Here is a 21889-nt window from a genome sequence, read left to right on the forward strand (position 1 = left end):
TTATCACTTAGTGACCTAAGACAGCTGTAACAAAACGTTTGTGCCTGACTTAAATAGATGAACTACTTAAGTCATGGATGAGTGTTATGCAGGTTTAAATTACATGAGCTATAAAATAATATATACTCATGAATGACTTGAGTAATTTATTACAAGTCTATTATTGCACTGCATATTCCTAGATAAATAACTCACACAGTGCACTTAAGCAGATGGTCTGCTTAAGTCACATGTCATAATGATTTGTACTAATGGTAAGCTCAATAGAAGCTTGTATTAAAGTTTGAGATTAAAGCAGTTATTTTTAGGGTTCCGTACTTCAAAAGGAAAACGGAACCATTATAGGATCACTTTGTTGTCTGTCTGTCTGTCTGCCCGTCAGTCCGTCGTATCTGTCAAGAAAACCTATGGGGTACTTTCCGTTGACCTAGAATCATGAAATTTGGCAGGTAGGCAGGTATTATAGCACAAGTAAAGGAGTAAATCCGAAAACCGTGAATTTGTGGTCACATCATTAAAAAAAATTAAAATGTGTTTTAATTTTCAAAGTATAATAACTATACCAAAGTGGGGTATCATATGAAAGGGCTTTACCTGTACATTCTAAAACAGATTTTTATGCACAATAATTTTTGTTTTATCGTGCAATATATCGGAAAAAATACCTGAGTACGGAACCCTCGGTGCGCGAGTCTGACTCGCACTTGGCCGGTTTTTTTTTACATTAAATACACTTTAAACAAACTCTGACTAGTCTCCAAAAACTGTAATCAATTTTACTATTTTTTATCTTATTAATTTAGGTACACATGACAATGGGTTATGTGAACAATTATTTTAAGTGAATTTTTTATATATCATTTAAGGTGTTAAGTATTATTATTATTTTATAAGCTTCAGTAATTACAGTACAAGTTCAAAAATTCTTTTATTCGCATCTGTTGTAATGAAAAAAATCCATTTAAGTATATTTTCTTTAAAAAGACAGGGTGCAATTTATACTAACTCATTTCTTTTCAACATTTAAAAATATGATTTATCTTTTGTTTGATTATAAAGTTTCACTTACCAGTTATTTTCTATAATGGTTAAGGTAAAAAAATATATCTAAAATGCACTGTGAGCCTATAAAAACGACACAATATGTTGAGAAGTTGAATAATAGTCATATAATTTTCTTCGACAACAAACTGCGCGATGTCAAGTAGTGTTGCAATACTTGTAATGTAATTTGCGTTGGCACTTTTTTTTATCTCCAATATTAACATTGAAAGATGAACTTCAGACAAAAAATGCGCCTTCCCTGTTGTATCAACCTTAACATGGCTACTGATTAATATTATATCAAATTGATATATGAAACTGTATATTTTTTTTATTTATTAGTTCATAGGAACTTTAGGTTTAAGTATTTATTTAATTTAGATTACAAACAAACAAATGAGTGAGAGTAACAATCATGATTATAATCACTTAGAATGATCAAAGAAGTAAAAGTTATATTTTTATTAACTATAAAATGTAAATTCTGCTCTAATGTTTTTCCTTAGCTAGCTGAAAAGGTAAACAAATCATTGAATCCTTGGAGAAACACCTAAGCAACAGCACGGCCTAGCGATTTAGACATTCTCTTATGTTTTCCCTCACAATTTCATTGTTTCATCCTATGTGCATCTCTAACATATTTCAACAAGAAGCTACTTCTTGATACTTTACCTTAGTAACGAAAAATAGACTGTACATTTAATAATTCAGTTTTAATTATGACAGCACCTTGCATATATTTTTCTTGATACTATGGAAATAAAACTTTTAAATTGGAAGATTGGTTATATTATGTTCAACAGATGATAAACATAATCCTCACAAAGTTTAAAGACAATAACAAATAAAAGCAAATATTTGGTGGCTTGCAGTAGTTGTGAATATTTAAGTATTTGTCACCACTCGTAAATTTGCCACTAAAGTAGGATTATCATCAAAAGTAGGTCTAAAAAACTGCCAAAATGTGGATTTCTATCAAGTTTTAATATTGAACAACTTTATAATAATATTTTTTTTAATAAACTATTAAGAATTAAAACTTCAAACTTTTTTTGAACTTTGTGGCCATATATGGTTTTCTTTTTCTAGTATAGGACTCATTTAGGACCTCTGAAATAAATTCTGTATAATGTAACAAGTAATATTACTTGTGTTATTAGGTTAACTGTGTAACCCTGTTTCCAGCTTTTACTATTTATACTAAATGTTATTAGCTCTTGTTAGGTATAATAGAGGAATGTTTCATAAATATTTATATATTTTCTTGCAACATTGAACTAAATTAGATGAAAAAAATCAGATTTTTAGTATTATTTACCTTATTAAATATGATTGAAAATCATTATATATTTTTATGATAGCATTTTTGCATTACCTACAACATAATATTGTAAAGTGTGCTCTTCAGTCAATTTTGTAATAATTCTCAAATGTTTTTATGATAATATAATATCTTGATGTTTTTTATGCTTAGCTTAGTTATTGCTATTTGCTGAGGATTCCATTTATGTGTGTTAGTGTGTTAATAATACATGTTTGATGAGCTCTTTGTAAAATAAATTATTGAGATGTTGAAATTGTTTTTTTTATTTTTATCCTCAATAAATCTTATACATAGCTGACTTATACTTCTGCATAGTAGGGGCACATAACATAACAATTATGGTAATTTGTTCAACTAAATTGTCTATTTTTCCGCTATCTAAATTAGGGTTAAACTCATGACTTTCCACTTTCAAGCACATCTTTGGCTTCATTAATTTTAGCAGCGATGAGTGGTGATCCACCTTTGTCTGGATGATTTAGTAACATTATTCTTCTATGTGCTTCTCGTATCTACAATAAAAACAAAATTGAATATATATATGAAAATACTAGATGATGCTGACTTTATTTAGATTTTCTAATACTGTGGGAACTCTTTGATTTCCTAGCATAAAAATAAGCCTTATGTCACTGTTCGGGTCTTTGATGATCTGTTGCTGTTGCTGTGTGATTGAAAGATAAATCAACAAAAAATACTGCCCATAAATGGAGGTACATGAGACCTATATAACAGAATTATTTATGTAACATAACAAGTAATTCTGTGGGCGGTTCATTAACAAATAAAACACACTTTCGCACTTATAATAAGGCTAGTGATAGTGGTAATAAAAACTTTTACCTTGGCTTTATTAGCTGTTGGACTAACACCTAATATTAAAGCTGCTTCTCTTTTCGTCATTTTAGGCTCAAATCCTCCTTTATAATATTTGGAATTAGCTAAACTTTCAGAGTCAAACTTAGGTAAATTTTTCATTGCCTCTGCAAATTTTGTCGACGCATTTGGCATTTGCCTTAATATGTAGCGACCTGCAAATCCTACGGCAGCCATACCGAGACCTGCTAAGATAATTGAACTAGCCTGCAAGTAAAGAGATGTATTATTTATCATAAAAAAGGTTAAAATCTTACTGTAATGAGGTTATGTGTACCTACCATGTTTACTGTTCTGTCTTGATTCCACCTGTATTATGTCTACAAAATATTTTTAAATATTATCTATACTTATCACCGTATTAGATTTAAACTTAATCAACATAATTAATGAGAAATTTCTCAGTTTTTCACAACCTTGCATCAAATTTAAAGTGAAAAATTCTAAATGATTTTATGCTGTCAAATTCTGACAATCTGACAATAGACATTTTATGCTTTTTTTTAACTGGTTACGGCTCTGGGTCTACATTTTATGCATTTTACAAATGTCACAGGTAAGGTGGATTCGTGGTTTGTGGGTAAGGTTACCTATATCCGTACATTACAGAGTAGGTACTAGACTAGTAGATTGGCTGGCAAGAACCACCGCTGACCTCGATTTATATCAAATCAATGGCCAGATTACTGGTCTGTGTCGAAGTCTATGTCAATGGCAGTTGGCAACACAATGAAGGAAGCTTGGCATTCATAGACTAGACCGCTGACCGGAGACCCAAGAATCTAAGCAAAAGCAAGGAGGACAGCTTTACTCTATGGTGGACAGCCGCGTAAAATTTATGAAAAAAAGTTGAGCCTTTTCAATAATTGTTTTTCAACATGGCAGGAGATCAAGCGCAATTTTACCAATTACTTAGCACAGTATTATCAATAGATAACGAAATCCGAACCCAGGCCGAAGTAAGTGCTAATTATATTATTTTAGTTTTCATAATCTTGGAGTGAAATGCTATAGGTAGTTGGATGTGTAATATCTATAAAAATGATGGGTTGTGGCCTCGTGTCAAAACGTGGTCATGGAGGATAGCAAAATTTAATTTGCACAAGTATGTACCTACTCAAGGTAAATTGCAAGTATTGTTTTATTGCGCTGCTGATTGGTGATATGCTGCGCAGTGGCACACAAAGTAATCATCATGGTATATTTTTGTCGACCAACCTCTGCCCATGTTAGATGCATCGGCATTCGGCGGGCGGCTTTTAATTGGATTCTCCGGCATGTGGTTCTGCGTTATAAATACTCGTCTTCGTTAATTAAATCAACAATCGCTGTTTCCTAGTTTTTTAAGCACTTATTCTGTAATTAGTAGAAGTACATATTATTTCTTAATACCTGATGCTACACATATTGATATGGTCGTTGTTTAGCGGTGACAATTACCGCTTTACTTTTTATTTTTACCTAAATTAAAAAATATCCACTGTTATCATGTAACAATTTTCTTGAAAAAAAAGAAACTTTTAAATGTCCTACTAGAGGTTGCTGTACTAATATTATTTTTTGTATCCAATGTATTATCAAGTAATGTTTTGTTATGTCTTAAAATAATGTATTTTTATAACAGAAAGTTTACAACGACATCCCAACTGAAACTAAAGTGGTCCACCTAGTTGGTGCTATTCAAAATGCAAATCTCGGCGAAGAATGCAGGGAGACAGCTGCAGTTCTCCTCCGTAGGCTACTTAGTGCAGAATTCTTTGAATTCTTCCCCAAACTACCAGTTGAGCAGCAAACAATGTTGCGGGAACAACTCCTCCTCACATTACAAATGGAAGTTAGTCAGTCGTTGAGGCGCAAGGTGAGATGTTTTATTAATAAAATCTATACTAGTTTAAGCTATGCTTAGGTTGAGATCAATAAAGTGTATTTTGTCTTTGCTCAGTTATGATCTCTTTAGTAAATCTTCAATTGTGTGAGAAAAACTAAAGTGCACTTTATTCTTAGTTTTTAAATTAATTAATATTAGTTAGTAAAGTTAAATTAATTAAAATTATTATCTCTGAATGTAACAAATGAGTATCATTTATAAGTGGAAACCCATATTCAGTAGTGGGCCAGTGATGGGTTGAGATTGATCATCAGTAGATGATCATTTATGATTTTCAATATCACTCCATAAACTGGCATCTCTTAAACCAACCACAAATAGCTTTTTACTGTTTTATAAGGCAAGAGAATAAAATATAAGAATAATGCTAGAATAAGTAGGATCTCATATAAAAAGTCTTGACTCACTGGCTGACTCATTAACACCAGCCTAAAGCCTTGGATATAGAAAGCTGAAATTTTGTACAGAGGTTGTCTTATAATGTAGGCAAAGAATAAAGCTAGATTTTTGTAATTCCTATGGGAGCAAAGCAGCGGACAGTCGCTAGTAATAAATAAAATTTGACCAGGCATACAGCTTACGGTGTGTGCAAAAGAGTAGTTTAATCTAAACTCAAGGCATTGTGTGAGCGTTGTAATGAAACAGATCTCAACTGGTCTTGTGAATTTAGTCTGTAATGTATACCTGCATAAACTGCCATGTTACAACTTCGTAGATTGGACTACTTGTTTTGTACCCACTATACAATTAAATTGCTGATGTTCTTCTCGTTTGAAATGCATAGTAGCATATAACCAAAAATATGACTAAAACTTGAGGATGAGTAAGAACAAGCTATATGTAAAGCTATCTTTGTATTAGTATTCATTTCATATGTGACTCATTTGAATCAATGACTCCTCATATCTAATTTGAGCCAAATTATAGGTCTATTAAAGATAATATGAATATGTATGTATTTTTTATGAATATAAAAGATCTTTCTATTTGTATTCAAATGCAATAAGTGCTCTCTCTGATTAATATTGATTTTGTAAATATTTTTTAATTCTCAAGTACTTATAATTTTGCAAATGAAATCTACAATGTTGTTACAGATATGTGATGTAGTATCGGAATTAGCAAGAAACCACATAGATGACGATGGAGTCAATCAATGGCCAGAGTTTCTTCAGTTTATGTTCAATTGTGCAAGTTCACAGGACCCTAACATCAAAGAAGCTGGCATCAGAATGTTTACGTAAGTATAACCTTAATAAAATGTTGATTCTCCTTAATCATCAATATAATACATACATCAGCATGTTCCTTATAGGGAGGTGTTCACTAGCATGTGCAGCGAGATTTTGTATGTATGTATTATCTGTCCCACCATGCCTCTAGTCGACGCAGATTCATGTAAAATGTATAAGCAGGCCAAGGCAGGCTAGGCAGCTTTGAATGAATGAAGTTTTATAATATTTTTGGCTGCCTCCAAAAAAGTATGTGAATTCAACAGATCAGTGCCGGGTGTGTTTGGTAACCGCCAGAATGAGAACCTGGACGTGATCAAGCGGATGCTTCTGTCTGCGCTGCAACCCACAGAGTCTCCAGCGCTGCGCATGCAAGCCGTTAAGGCGGTGGGCGCCTTCATATTGCTACATGACAAGGAGCCAGCCATACAGAAACACTTTAGTGATCTAGTCCTGCCCTTCATGCAGGTAATAAACCCTATACGTTCAGAATAAAATCCTCCATTTAAAGCCCCATCACCATAGCGTTTCTCCAGTGTTTGCGTTCGTCGAACGTTTGCGGAACGTAGATGCCGCGACAATGTGACGCACATCGCACGCAAGCATGTAGTAGGTCGTACGTTAGCGCAGCATCATGTACCAACTCAAAATATTAATAATTAAATTTTAATTAATATAATATTTAATTGTAGACAGTATAACGTCCAGGTGTTAACGTTGGCGTCTGCGCTGCACACGCGTTCGACGAATGTCTACACTGGAGAAATGCCAGTGTGAAGGGAACCTTAGATCAATCAATTTCTCCATAGCTGGCATAAATAAAGCTTTTGCAGAAACACGTTAGTCTCAATGTTGCCACAACAATAGTGCCAATGTGCACGCACATTACAACATTCTAAGAGAGTATGTCTGCTAAGGAAAAGCAGATTTAATAAACACGGAATCACACATGCCTTGCAGTCATTAGCTTTGTCTTGGTGTTATAGGTTAATTGCAACATAAATCCCTTTTGGATTTTGCACACTATCTTCAATGTGAACATTTCCTAATGAGATGGACGCTGCTTAGTGTGCTACAGTAAATTGAGGGTTTCGCTAACACCTGTCTTTCAATAGATTGGAGTTTGATAGTAACTCGTCATACATAAGCACAAGTTGTCGTACATTAAGAACTCTTTGATTTTCCGGGATAAAAAGCTGCCTATGCCACTCTCCAGAACTTCAACTATATCCATGCAAAAAATCACGTTAATCTGTTGCTCCGTTGTGGCGTTTTGAAGGACAAACAAACACACACTTTTGCATTTATAATATGTATTAGTATGATTTAGATAATGATAAAGATTGCTGATAACCCATAATTAGGTAACATTTATAGGTGTTTAAAACTAAGTGTAGGTATCCCATTTTATCGACAGGTCGTAGTCCAATCGATCGAGGAAGAAGACGATGATTCTGCATTGAAAGTCCTTATTGAGCTGGCTGAGACAGCACCCAAATTCCTACGTCCGCAAGTGGAGACAATCTTCCAAGTTTGTATAAAGGTGAGCTGTTTATTTTATTGCATTGATAAATAATGTACAACAGTTATATAATTTCATCTAAACTGATCAAAGTACAACAATATTTGATGACATTTTGCTTATCTATGTTATTATGCTTTATGTTAGTAGGAAAAAGATAAGTGTCCAGTTGGCATTATTATTACAGTTCTAAAAGTTTTTATTTATGGGTTACCTGGAAGAGATCAGTTTAGTGACAAGGTCGCCCTTTGTTTTTTTAAGTGTTCTCATGTATTCTTACTCTGCAATTTTGTTAACAATAAAGTTGTTTAACTAAAATAGAAATCTGTGCATCATTAAACCATTTAATTTGTTGTCACAGGTCATTGGCGACAAAGACGCAGAGGACAACTGGCGTCAGCTAACCCTGGAGGTTGTGGTGACTCTGTGCGAAACAGTGCCGGCGATGGTGCGCAAGGTGGTGCCCAACGCGGTGCAAGTGCTGACTCCACTGGTGCTGGAGATGATGTGCGAACTGGAGGACGACCCCGAGTGGGCCGTGCAGGACAACGCGGCTGATGACGACAATGAACTGTAAGTACTCGGTAATATCTCTGGAGTACAATCAGTTCCCTTCGCTCGGTGGTGTTCCTAGTCTATATTTCAACATTTATTGAATACATTTTATTAAATAAGGAAGTTATTCAAGGGGTGGATGCACAAATTCCTTTTTTTTAATCAGATTTTTTTATTTTTGATCAAATATGGAATGTTTGGGAAGTCTGTTTTTGACACAACGAAAAAACCACTTAGGTTTACTTGATGTTACAAGATACAAGTTAGTCCTTGACTGCAATCTCACCTGGTGGTAAGTGATGATGCAGTCTAAGATGGAATGCACTGCGCCAATGAATAAGAGGTTGACAAAAAAAACCTGAAAAGCTGGCAATGCATTGGTGATTCCTTTAGAATTGTAAATGTTTATGGGCGGCGGTACTCCATTGACATCAGCTGACCTGCCTGGCGCTTAATGCCTGCTTGTTTGCTAGCAATTTATATTTAAAAAATACTTCTGGGAAGCTCAATTTTAGTCTAATTTAGACATATTTTTTGAAATACGTCAAAAAAATACACAATCAAGTCAAAATTGAGAGATTGATAAGTGAATAAATTGATTACAACTGGGCGATTACGCTAAAATAACATCGCGACGCAAAAAATAATCCAGGATATAATAAAATTAAAAATACTTCTTTTACGATGTGATATGTGTTTTTTTCCGTGATCTAACTGATTACTATTAAAGGTGGGCAGCTGGTTATGCTATTCAGAAAATCCATCCAATTATTATTATCCAGGAAGTCACATCAATTATGAACCACCGTGAATTCGTAAATTGATTGTAAGGTTATATTCATTGGCTTCATTGTATTCAAATAATGTTGCCTTCAATAATCTTACTAGAGCAAATTATCGAGATAATTAGCATTCTATGTTCCTTATACATTTGGATGTCAGTCCCTTGATTACATGTTTGAATTGAAAAATATTAATTTACAAGTTAGTTTTGATTTTATTGTAGATTTGGTCTAAGGTTCAGAAAATATTACTAATATTAAACTTCTCTTAGTCCGACGAAATCAAACGAATTGCAAAGAGCCGCTGGATTCAGGCGGCGCAAGATCGTAGCGCGTGGAAGTCCATACAAGAAGCAGTGGATGTCTATCAGTTGATGATGATGATGATGTGTAATTAAAAGACTATCCAAAAGTGTTCTTCCTCTATAAACCAATATGTTCCTGTAAAAATGTATCTTACATGTTTAATCATACAATTTTGAAAGGGATATATTTCGCACTCCATTTTGTTGTATTTTATAGAAAAATAGTTGCAAAAACAAAATTACCGTTAGAAAAAAAACCTTCGTCGAAAGTGTTTCCCTGCATCATTTTGCTTGTTTGAAAGTCAAGCAATCGTCGTTAAGCAGTTATATTGTCAAACCTCAATAATAAAACTTGTTTAGTCTACTATGACAATGCATATGACTGACTTATCTCCTCTTTCACAGAAACTATGTAGCAGCCGAGTCTGCCTTAGACCGCATGTGCTGTGGTCTCGGAGGCAAAATTATGTTAGGACTGATTGTCAACCAAGTGCCAGTGATGTTAGCTTCGGAAGACTGGAAGCGACGTCACGCGGCCCTGATGGCTGTCTCCTCAGCTGGCGAGGGCTGCCACAAACAGATGGAACAGATGCTTGACCAAGTTGTGTCAGCCCTGCTCAATTATCTCACTGACCCTGTAAGTACCTAATGAGTTTTGATAATGTAAAATTCATGATATTTACAAAGATAGGTTCACTTTGTTTATTAACCTGTAGTGGATTCTTATGTGGTTTCAAGTCTGCATCTGCTTAGAACTCAAAGAATCATTCATGTCATTTTCGAGGTTCAAATGATAAAGCACATGATGTTATGTATTTTTTTCAAAAAGGAGTGTGATGTTTCATGTATGTAAATATGTAAGTTTCTTTGTTCCACCATAACTTTTAAATGCCTAAACAGATTTGGATGTAAAGGGTAATATTAGAATCGTTACACCAATCCCAGTGACATTAGATATACATTTTTTGAAAAAAATTCAACATGTTAATTTTTTAATTAATATTAATTGTTGGACTTTTATCCATACTTTATAGTTCTTTTGTAATACTTCTTGCAGCACCCAAGAGTCCGTTACGCTGCATGCAATGCAGTAGGACAGATGTCGACGGATTTCGCGCCGGTGTTCGAGAAGAAATTCCATGACAAGGTTGTGCCAGGTCTTCTGTTAGTTCTGGACGATAGCGCAAACCCTCGTGTGCAGGTAAATATTATTTTGATATTCCTTTATGGTTTCAAAGTCAGTTATAAACCATTAGACGAACAAGCCAGTATGTATGAATTATTATTTTATCCTATCTATAGATGTTTATTAAACTAAGTCAGAAATTCATTACAGTCTCTTTTGGTTCCGACACTACTAATTTTTTGGAACTAGGAACCCAGGAAAAGCCCATTTGCTTTTTTAAATATAAATTCGACTATTGGTTCAATCTCAATAATCTGGCGATAATTGTACTTCACAACATTGTTTATTGAAGAATTATGGATTATTTCACAATAAATGTATAAAGGCTGAGGAATTATTCGATTCAAATAATACGAGAGTAAGGTTAAACACGTTTATTGAGCTTGGTAGCACATGACACATAATAATCATATTAGATATTTTTTATCTACCCACTTGTATTGATCTTTTTTACAAAAAGGTAAACAAATTGTGTAGATTTCATATATGACAGGAATAAAACTATAGATTAAGTAAAACAAAAAATGGCGAGAGATTTGATATTGGATGTTTCATCTAATTTTGCCATATAAATTTCAATTTCTCGTATCATTCCAGGCTCATGCTGCAGCAGCTTTGGTAAACTTCAGTGAAGACTGCCCTAAGTCAATCCTTACACAATACTTGGGCCCACTGATGGGGAAGCTTGAAGCCATATTGACTGCCAAATTTAAAGAGGTAACTACAAGAGTATGGACCCTAAAAAAGTTCAAACTATTATTTAAACAATTTGATGAAATTATTACATGTTTTGAATGTCCCAATGTTCGTTAGCGGTAAAACCATTATGGTTTTATCACTTCCATAACATTGGTAGAGCAAAAGTGACAATTGCTCCATTTCTATCTTTTATAGATAGTCACGGATCTCAGTTCACTTACATAAACTTTAAAATGCAATAAGACATCCTTCCCAAGAATCAGATGATAATGTTCACATAATTTGACATGATAAAGTCAAACATACACTTTCGCATTTCTATTATTTTTCTGTCATTATAAAACCTTTATATTAAAATCGAATCAAGTCTAGACGGATCGTCGGATCATTCCCCTTTGATCTTGGAGGTGAGCAATACTGTTCTATCAAGGAGCGAAAATAGAGATAATCTGCATAACTACAAGACTGACTGGCTGTCCTTCCGAGATTATCTCAACAATAATATTAACCTTAAAGTTCCACTTCAGAACACAAATGACATCGATAAAGCTGCCGCATATGTGACAAATTTGATCCAAGTTGCAGCTTGGGTTAATACTCCTGTTTTAAATCCTAAACAAGATAGAATTTACCTTCCATCAGAGATAAGATCTAAAATTGAGGAAAAAAGGCGACTTAGACGTGTCTGGCAAAACTCACGCTGTCTAGATGACAAAACTAGTCTAAATCGTGCCATAAAGGAACTTAAAAATATACTAGCAGACTCATCTAATTATGCGATCAGAAATAAACTTGAACAGTTATCACCGGCAGGTCGTGGAGATCGATCTCTGTGGAAGGCTACAAAGACTCTTAAACAGCCTCAACAACAATTTCCGCCTATTAGAACAGGTTCAACTTGGGCTCGAACTGACAGTGAAAAGGCGGAAGCTTTCGCTGTCCACCTCAGCAATGTATTTCAGCCCAACGACTCCTCTGATCCAGACGACCCAGAAATTCAAGATATCCTTAACCAAGATCTACAGATGTGCCTACCTCTAAAACCAACTTCCCCTAGAGAAATTTCAAAAACCATTGCTTCTCTCGACAGCAAGAAAGCGCCCGGATTCGATCTGATCACCCCTCGGTTACTTAAGGAACTTCCTAAAAAGTGTCTTACTTTTTTGGCAAACCTTTTCAATTGTATGCTCCAAAAAAGCCATTTTCCTGACATCTGGAAAGTAAGCCAAATCATCATGATACCTAAACCAGGTAAACCACCAGAAGAAGCCACCTCTTATCGACCTATTAGCCTTACTCCTGTTCTATCGAAGGTCTGGGAAATAATATTTCTGACTAGACTAAAAGACGCTTTGGATGACAGTGACATTATTCCAGGACACCAGTTTGGTTTTCGCAAAAAACACTCAACCACAGAACAGGTTCACAGAGTCTACCATACAATACGCCAGTGTCTAGAAAAGAAAGAATATTGCTCAGCTGCGTTTCTCGATGTTCAGCAGGCCTTCGATAGAGTATGGCACAAAGGACTTTTGGCCAAAATCAAAACATTTTTACCTCATTCTATGTTCCTCTTGTTGGCATCATACTTAGACAATAGAATATTTCAAGTTAAGCAGCGCGATGCCAGGTCTAACTTTTATACATGCTTCGCGGGAGTTCCCCAGGGTTCAGTTCTTGGACCTGTACTATACAACATTTTCACTTGTGATTTACCACAATCACCAGATGTTACCATAGCTACGTTTGCCGACGATGCCGCCTTCTTATCGTGTAATAAAGACCCCAATCAAGCTAGTGGCCGCTTACAAGAACATCTTAATAAAACCAACAATTGGCTAACAAAGTGGCGTATAAAAGCAAGTGCCTCCAAATCACAACATGTAACATTTGCTTTAAGACGAGGCGACTGTCCTCCCGTGAGACTAGGCAACGATGAATTGCCAACAACTACTTGCGTTAGGTATCTTGGATTTTATCTGGATAGACGTCTGACGTGGAAGCATCACATAGATCAAAAAAGGAATGAACTAAACACTCGATTCAGGAATTTGCTTTGGTTGCTTGGTCGGCAATCCACGCTAACGCTTAACAACAAAGTACTTGTTTACTGCACTATATTGAAACCCCTTTGGCTGTATGGCATACAATTGTGGGGCACAAGCTGTAAGACAAATATAATGCGGATTCAAAGGGTTCAAAACAATATACTAAGGACAATAACTGACGCGCCCTGGTTTACACGCAACGATGAATTACACCAGTATCTTCATATACCAACTGTTGCTGAGGAAATAAACAAGTACTCCAAAAACCACAAAGTTCGTCTTGCCAAGCATCCAAACCCACTTGCCAACTCACTTCTAGCCGCCCCCAGAGTTAAAAGATTAAAACGAGCTGACGTGCTCGATATGTGATGGACGTTGGAGCAATGGCCCTTCCGTTTTAAATCTCAAAATTAGCCCAAATAATCTGCTTATAGTCCCCCGACTGATTGCAGATAATAACAGGAAAAAAGAAAAAAAAAAAAAAAAAAAAAAAAAAAAAATTATAAAAGGGCTGAGTGAGCTGAGTTTAATTTTTTTTCAAAACCGGTTTAAAACTGTTTTCTTTAAATAAAAAAACATATTTAAAACACTTATTTTAACATTTGTTAATAAACTTGTTTTAAACATATGTTAATAACAATGCCAACCCTGGTAGATATGTGTCCAATCTAATTGTGTCTGCTTAAAAACAATATTCTTTTTTAGTTGGTGGAGAAAGGTACAAAGCTGGTACTGGAACAGATAGTGACGACGATCGCGTCGGTCGCCGACACGGTCGAGAAAGATTTCGTGGAGTATTACGACAGACTGATGCCTTGCCTCAAGTACATCATCGCCAATGCTACCACTGACGAGTTCAAGATGCTCCGCGGCAAGACCATTGAGTGCGTCAGCCTTATCGGTGAGTCTATACCAAATATCGGAATCAAGCTTGATACTGGTACTGTTCTCAAATATGAAATGAGAATATTATATTGAGATGAGCAACCGCCGAGTTTCTTGCTGGTTCTTCTCGGTAGGAACGGCATTCCGAACCAGTGGTAAATTATTTGACGATTCAAAAGCACTCGTAAAAGTTTATTTGAATAAAAATCTATTCTATTCTATGAATTCTAAAATAAACAGGATAAACAAACTTGAATATATTGCCAATATCTTACAAATTCCATAATTATTGACAGTCAAAAACTGCACATCTCCACATACGAGAGAATCGCGGCGATAATCACGCTGTGTGACAAAATTCGATATAAACTAACGCCGCGATAGTATCGCCCTGTGGAGATTGGCGGAGCTGACGCCTGAGGAGGGTAAAGTTTACCCTTTAGCCTTAGAATACACATTAAGATTTTTAAAACGGTTCCTATTTTGCATATTCATAAATGGGCTTGACTTTGAAACAACAAATAAGGTGTCCAATTATGAATTTAATAAAACATCAGCCTGTGGATGTCCACTGTTGGACATAAGCCTTCCCTAAAGAGAGCTACCACAACCGGTCTTCAGCCTTCCTCATCCAGCCACTTCCTGCTTTATACCGTCGGTGTATCGTGATGGAGGGCGTAGCACTCTACGCTTACTTAAAGGCGGTCTCCACACAAGGACCACTCCAATGGCCATCGTTTCGGCTAATAAAACATAGTATACTAATTTGTTCAGGTTTGGCGGTGGGTGAGGAGAAGTTCATGTCTGACGCGTCGGAAGTGATGGACCTGCTGCTGAAGACACACACAGAGGGCGACCAGCTGCCTGCAGACGACCCGCAGACTTCCTACCTTATTTCCGCCTGGTCCAGGATTTGTAGGATAATGGGTAAGATTTTACAGCACTGATCGAAGTCGAAAAAAGTCTCTTAGACCCCTTTATAAGTTACTAGCAATTTACCATGGCTTGACACTGGATACAATGTAGATATGTATTGAGAAGTGTGGAGTAATTTTTTGTTATGACTGCAAGCTCTTCGGCTTGCAGTTATAACTCAATGGCATCATCCAAATGGAACTGAATGGCAGGGGCTCTATCTGAATTTCCCATCATCCAAATGGTGTAATGTCTGTGACCATTAGGTCTGCCTACCATTGTTGCACCATTCATTCCTGATAAGATGGCAGTGCTGGTGCTGCATATCAAACGGGTGGCAGTAATCACTTAACATCAAGTGACCTCCTTGCTTGTTTGTTTGCTATTTATTAAAAAAGATGTTTTGTAGAGCCCAATGTTCGTTAGTGGTAAAATCAATATGGTTTTATCACTTCCATAACATTGGCAGAGTAACAGTGGCAATTGCTCCATTTCTATCTCTCATAGGTAGTCACGGATCTCAGTTCACTTACAAACTTCAATTAGCAATGCTTTTTACGATATTGTATAGTTATAGATATAGTATAGTTGCATGCTGCTATGATGTAAATTGTAATTGGAATGAAATTTAACAAATCTATATAAAGTTTTACACTATAATAAATTTTGAGAGTTCAACTTGCAGAACTAGAATGTAAAATGTAAACATTAAAATCTCGTGTTTCCTCATATTTTGCCATTGAATAACATAATTTTACAGAATGATGTATAAATAAGAGTAAAAACTTGATAAACGTAACTGTGATCCACCTGATCCAACTGTGTTAGGAGGTAGAGTTTATTTCAATCTACAATGTTTTTGTTCATCTATATTGATCCAAACCTTACTTACCAGTTTGTGCCAGAAAACAGGATGCTCGAAGAGCATTTCAATGGGCGACCGTGTTTCCTGCCACATAAATACCTTCAAGGCATGAGTGAATAGGCATCTTCTAGGAAAGCACACTCCAACATTTTTATTAAGCATGATTGCTGTGAAGAGCAAGCCTATCTCACATTAAAAAAATATTACTTTTGCCTTATAGGTAAGAAATTCGCTCAATACCTGCCCATGGTGATGGAGCCGGTGATGCGTACGGCCGCCATGAAGCCCGAAGTGGCGCTGCTGGACAATGAAGACCTCGAAGTGATTGAGGGAGACCTCGACTGGCACTTTGTGACGCTGGGCGAACAACAGAACTTTGGCATTAAAACTGCAGGTTAATAGACTAGATTTTTTTTTGCTGCAGAAAATCTGTAAAAATAATTATTGTTTCCTCCGAACATAGCAATCTGCGTGGGAGGTATTACTCCACAAGTGTATACTGAATTACAGGTGCACTCTATACATACACTCTAAATCTCAAAATGTTTGAGGTTTTTGATAATATTTTGTAAAATCAAAAGTAATCAGTTATTATTGAGGGGCAGTTTGAGAGACAAAGCTTGTCCGCCTTCCCGCCAGCTTCTCGGCAGTCAACGTTTCATGTATGAATTATTATAATAAAACATGATATTCATCATGGAACATGTTTTACAGGTCTGGAAGACAAAGCGTCTGCTTGCGACATGCTCGTATGTTACGCGCGCGAACTTAAAGAAGCCTTCGCCGAATACGCGGAGGACGTCGTCAAGCTGATGGTGCCGATGCTGAAGTTCTACTTCCACGACAACGTGCGCACGGCTGCCGCGGAATCGCTGCCGTACTTGCTGGAGTGCGCGCGCATCCGCGGCCCGCAGTACATCCAGGGAATGTGGGCGTACATCCTGCCCGAACTGCTCAAGGCCATCGACTCGGAGCCCGAGCAGGAGGTGCAGGTGGAGCTGCTCAACAGTCTTGCCAAGGTACTGCTCAAAAAAAATTATCCGTCCGTCCATCCGTCCATCCGTCCGTCGTCTCTGTCAAGAAAACCTATAGGGTACTTACCGTTGACCTAGAATCATGAAATGCAGGAATGTAGGTCTTATAGCACAAGTAAAGGAAAAAATCCGAAAACTGTTAATTTGTGGTTACATTACATCACAAACAAAAAAACATAAATATGTTTCGATTTTCAAAGTTACTTAACTGTACCAAGTGAGGCATCACATGAAAGGGCTTTACCTGTACATTCTATAACAGATTTTCATTTATTTTTATGCATAATAGTTTTGATTTATTGTGCAAAACGTCGGAAAAAATACCCAAGTACGGAACCCTCGGTGGGCGATTCTGACTCGCACTTGGCCGGTTTTTTCTAATTTGTCAACAGTTTCCTCTTTTAGTATCACAAGGAAACCCAGATATAGGTTTTGAAAGTGATTGGTGTTTACTGGACAAGCAATTAGAGAATCGTCATCCAGTTACAATTGTAGACCGTCGTTGTCGTAGTAAGTTCACCTTAAATAAGGAAATGTTTTTGTTTCAGTGCATTGAACTGCTGGGCACAGGATGCCTGTCTGATGAAATGATGGCGGAAGTCCTTCGCATCCTGAACAAACTACTCACTGAACATTTTGAACGCGCTACCGAGCGTCGTCAAAAACGCGCCGACGAGGACTATGACGAGGTAAAACTTTTTGTTTATTATAATCTTATTGTAGTGTCATATTCTATGCAGTTAGTAACAACATTTTTTTTTACATTTATAGAAAACTAGCTGATGCCCGCGACTTTGTCTGCTTGAATTTAGGTTTTTAACTATCCCATGGGAACTCTTTGATTTTCCTGCATAAAAAGTAGCCTGTCACTCGCCAGATTTTTAATATACCCAATACCCATGCAGAAAATCACATCGACCGTTGCTGTGTTGCGAGGTGATGGAATTATAAACCAATAAACCAACAAATAAACACACTTTTTGCATTTATAATATTTCCTACAAGCTGGTTGGTTATTGGCATTAATCTAAATGTTTATCAATTGTAGGTAGTGGAAGAACAACTAGCTGATGAAGACAACGAAGACGTTTATGGTCTGTCCCGTGTAGCGGACGTGCTGCACGCGCTCATGTCTGCGTACCGCGACAGCTTCTACCCGCAACTCGACTCTCTGCTGCCACACCTCGTGCAACTGCTCGCGCCCGGACGACCTTACGCCGACCGGCAGTGGGCCATCTGCATCTTTGATGACGTCATAGAGTTTGGCGGTGAGTGTTGACATTGCTTTCCTTGTAGCGGACGTCACATACGTCTTTAATATAGTAATTGGCGCTTGACTGTAATCACACCAAGTAGTAAGTGATGATGCAAACAAAAGTGGATTGTGCCTGCATAGAAGGTGCTTATTCTTTTCTGCTAAACGGAAGACAGCAGGGCATTCCATAATCTAGCAGTACGTATTAGAAATGAGTTTCAAAATTTAAAAAATAAACCATTTAATAATAATTTGAACTGCAGGTCCGGCATGCGTAAAATACCAAGACATATTCCTCGAGCCAATGCTGAATGGGCTCCGCGAGCCCGAATCGGAGGTCCGGCAAGCGTCCGCCTACGGCTGCGGCGTGCTGGCGCAGTTCGGCGGGCCGCAGTTCGCAGGCGCGTGCGCGCGCGCCGTACCTCTGCTCGCCGCCATCGTTGCCGAGCCGGACTCGCGTTCCGTGGAGAAGCTCAACGCGACCGAGAACGCCATCTCGGCCGTCACCAAGATCATCAAATACAACCACTCGCAAATCAACAGGGATGAAATCATCAGGCATTGGTGAGAATCTATTCACTTCTCGATTGGCTTATCGGTCTTGTATCGACAATGATGGTGTCGAGCAGAAAGCTCTCGTGCGCACGTGCCGTGCTTCTACTCGCCCTCACCATCGCCGAGCTGATCATGAAATACAATCACTCGCAGTTATCAGGGATGAATTTTTTTTTTATAAATCTTTATTAGGCACTAGAGGATGCCCGCGACTTCGTCCGCGTGGATTTTAGTTTTTAAAGATCCCGTGGTCTGCCTATGTCCGTCCCAGGGATATAAGCTAACTCTATACCAAATTTCGTCATAATCGGTTTAACTGTTGGGCCGTAAAAAAGGTAGTAGACAGACAGACACACTTTCGCATTTATAATATTAGTATGGATTGGTGAGAATCAAATTTTTGCAGCGGTACAAAGTAGTTGGTATAGCACGAGCTTCTAATTACAGGTTGACATGGCTACCTGTAGTGGAAGACACTGACGAAGCGCCTCACGTGTACTCCCTCCTGTGCGAGCTGGTGGCGAGCGGGCACGCGGCGCTCGCGACGCCGGACGCGCCGCAGCGAGTGATCGCGGCGCTGGCGGAGGCCTTCCTGCACGACGCTGTACCCGACGACAACCCCGTGTTCGCGCAGATGGTCGCGCTAGTTCGACAGATACAGGTGTGTAACACTACTGTACTGTACCAAATGAAATTACGTTCAGTGCGCATTTGATGAGATTGTTACTTGTATTGAAACAGCTGAAAATGAGCAAATAGGAAGATTATGTCCTGGCATTACATAATATTAGATGATTTTTTAGTTTGAAATACAAGGATCATGTTTTGTTACAGAGTAACACAGAACTGTTTAACTCATGCGTGATGCAGCTAAGCACCGAACACAAGGAGGCGCTGAAAGTGGCGCTCTCCACCTAGTGCCAGCTCCGAAGTTCGCCGCTTGTATTTATTCACCGCTCGCCCCTCGCCCGTCGCTCCCCGGCTGCCCACCGCCAGTCGCGCTCCCTATACGAGCCCACATCCCCTGTGACTAGTTACATAGACCATTAAATGAAAATGAAAAATAAAATTAATCATGCTGTGCTATATTTACATAAAGTAAAAATAAACTATTATGACAAAATAGATAATAAAATAAACTTTTCTAATAAACACAGGTTGTGTGTAAATTCGAACTTAGTTCGTTGTAATGACTGGTGTAAAAAAATATAACCTATATTGTAATTAATATGAAATATTACCCCCCATCCCTACAGTTCTATGAAATTGTTTTCTTCGATCTCAAGAAGTATCTATCAGTTGAGCTAAAAATTGCTGTGATATATTTTATACTAATTTTGATGATCAGCCACATAAAAGTAGCACGTCTTGAACTTGACCATGATGTCGATTTCTAATATGTATTTTTAATGTCAATATTTGAAACAAAATGATGATAGATGATGGCAGATGGTCCAATTTCAATGTTAATATTGTAATTAGGTTGGGGAAATTATAGAATATTGAATGAGAAAGATATTAGACATTTGAATATTGTATAATGTATATGTATATATAATCTCGATTAATTCTAAAGGTGATTTACTATCATTATTGATAGAGAAATTTTACATTTCCTGCAGCATACATTTGAGCATTTATTGTTCATTTCTTCATTTTTGGTAATTTATATAAAATTGGGCTGTGACATTCCCGATTTTTGTTTGCCTTATTTTGGTTGCGTTGGGATGTTGGTAGTTTTCTGACGAGACTTTTCTGTTTCAGTGATGTTTCTAAGGAATAATTTTATTCATTAAATATATATATAACGTATATACATTTCTTTGTTTATCGAAAATAAAAGTTATTGGCATTGAATTATTGTTTTTTTTGGGTATTCCTTCTTAAGCCAAATCCTGCAGACATTGCATTTAGATGGACCGATTCACACCGGAACGGCAGCGGTGCGGCGAGCACTTTCAGTGTGAAAGAATTTTAAACTTTAACTACATAGTTAAAAGACCAGTATCGCTTGAAAAGGTCGCGAGCGGCCTGGCACCCACGCGCGTCTTGTCAGTGGTACTGCCCGCGGCGACGAGAGGCCGCCAGCGGCCACGCGACCTTTTCGAGCTTTTCATTCTACCTAGATATTGTTTGCTAAGATGGGACTTCAAAATATTCACTAACTTTATAAATTAATCGTAGTTAGTTCATTTTATAATAAATATGTACATGTGGATACGAGTGCAAGCCAGTGAGTGAGTGTCGAAAATGTTTGAAATTTTCACAACCCTCGAACACTCGTTTCTTCCTGTCATGACCCACATATCCCTTTTTCTTTTTTTTTTCCTCTCTTTCTTCTTCAGAAATAAATGCTATAATAGCTGAATCCATCATTTTCACTCACGAGTTTCCTTGCCGAATGTCGAGAGACCGCCGTGCGTAGCCTCGAGCGGGCGGCTCTGCTGGCCTCGTCCCCTTATTGTTATTGAATTGGCCCTAAGTATAGTAGAGAAGCTTTTCGGATGATGATCGCCAAACTTCGTTTCGAAGAAGGCACGCGATGATGATGATGATAGTAGGTAGGTTGAGTGTGGTCTAGAACCAGACCGGAATCTGAGCACGCACCCAAACCAGATTGCAGTACATATCTTGTCCTAATTTTGAATGAAATGAACCTACGAGGTTGAATGGAGGTGGCGAGCGAAGCAAGTCAGCGACATTTGTAAGAGAAGCGAAGTTCAAGTAGGTTTAGCAAAACTTAGTAAGTTCGATAGAGCGTAGGTATGCGTAATAATATTAATAGGATGCTGGATGCATTGGATGTTCCTCGAGTCAGCCATGTCCATAAAGTGTTGGCTGGTGGTGGCTAGTAAGTCTATCCTTCTTGATCCTCCTGGCCAACGCGACGTGGCCAGTAGTTTGGTCGTGGTTTGGTCT

The 21889-nt window shown here is 37.4% G+C and overlaps 2 protein-coding genes across 3 annotated transcripts; one reads left to right on the top strand and one right to left on the bottom strand.

Annotated features, from left to right (window-relative positions):
- Positions 1-2612: 2612 nt before the first annotated feature.
- On the bottom strand, positions 2613-3712 carry LOC123864827 (mitochondrial import inner membrane translocase subunit TIM14). Of its 2 annotated transcripts, XM_045905532.1 has the most exons (3): positions 3526-3712; positions 3212-3451; positions 2613-2880 (listed from the first exon to the last, which is right to left on the bottom strand). In XM_045905532.1, the coding sequence occupies exons 1-3, from the start codon at positions 3526-3528 to the stop codon at positions 2764-2766; spliced, it is 360 nt and encodes a 119-aa protein (XP_045761488.1). In that variant the 5' UTR covers positions 3529-3712; the 3' UTR covers positions 2613-2763. The 2 variants fall into 2 exon arrangements, with proteins under 2 accessions (XP_045761488.1, XP_045761487.1); XM_045905531.1 differs by lacking the exon at positions 3526-3712 and having other exon boundaries at positions 3212-3481.
- A 317-nt stretch (positions 3713-4029) lies between these two features.
- On the top strand, positions 4030-20827 carry LOC123864759 (importin-5). Its single transcript, XM_045905397.1, has 18 exons — positions 4030-4203; positions 4869-5102; positions 6230-6372; positions 6631-6832; positions 7782-7907; positions 8248-8459; positions 9934-10165; positions 10586-10729; positions 11312-11431; positions 14167-14362; positions 15121-15273; positions 16347-16520; positions 16841-17145; positions 17709-17849; positions 18209-18428; positions 18679-18979; positions 19418-19631; positions 19805-20827. The coding sequence occupies exons 1-18, from the start codon at positions 4123-4125 to the stop codon at positions 19886-19888; spliced, it is 3282 nt and encodes a 1093-aa protein (XP_045761353.1). The 5' UTR covers positions 4030-4122; the 3' UTR covers positions 19889-20827.
- The last annotated feature ends 1062 nt before the right edge of the window (positions 20828-21889 follow it).

Source organism: Maniola jurtina, chromosome 4 (genome assembly GCF_905333055.1).
Source record: "Maniola jurtina chromosome 4, ilManJurt1.1, whole genome shotgun sequence".
Classification (NCBI taxonomy): domain Eukaryota; kingdom Metazoa; phylum Arthropoda; class Insecta; order Lepidoptera; family Nymphalidae; genus Maniola; species Maniola jurtina.

What these genes read in the sequence shown, in the direction of transcription:
- LOC123864827 (XM_045905531.1), bottom strand. Translation starts at nt 3,481, where the DNA reads ATGATAAATAATACATCTCTTTACTTGCAGGCTAGTTCAATTATCTTA. An exon ending in CAACAGCTAATAAAGCCAAG is followed by an intron (nt 2,881 to 3,211) that starts GTAAAAGTTTTT and finishes TTTTTATTGTAG; the next exon opens with ATACGAGAAGCACATAGAAG.
- LOC123864759 (XM_045905397.1), top strand. Translation starts at nt 4,123, where the DNA reads ATGGCAGGAGATCAAGCGCAATTTTACCAATTACTTAGCACAGTATTA. An exon ending in AAATCCGAACCCAGGCCGAA is followed by an intron (nt 4,204 to 4,868) that starts GTAAGTGCTAAT and finishes TTTTTATAACAG; the next exon opens with AAAGTTTACAACGACATCCC. An exon ending in TGACGTCATAGAGTTTGGCG is followed by an intron (nt 18,429 to 18,678) that starts GTGAGTGTTGAC and finishes TTTGAACTGCAG; the next exon opens with GTCCGGCATGCGTAAAATAC.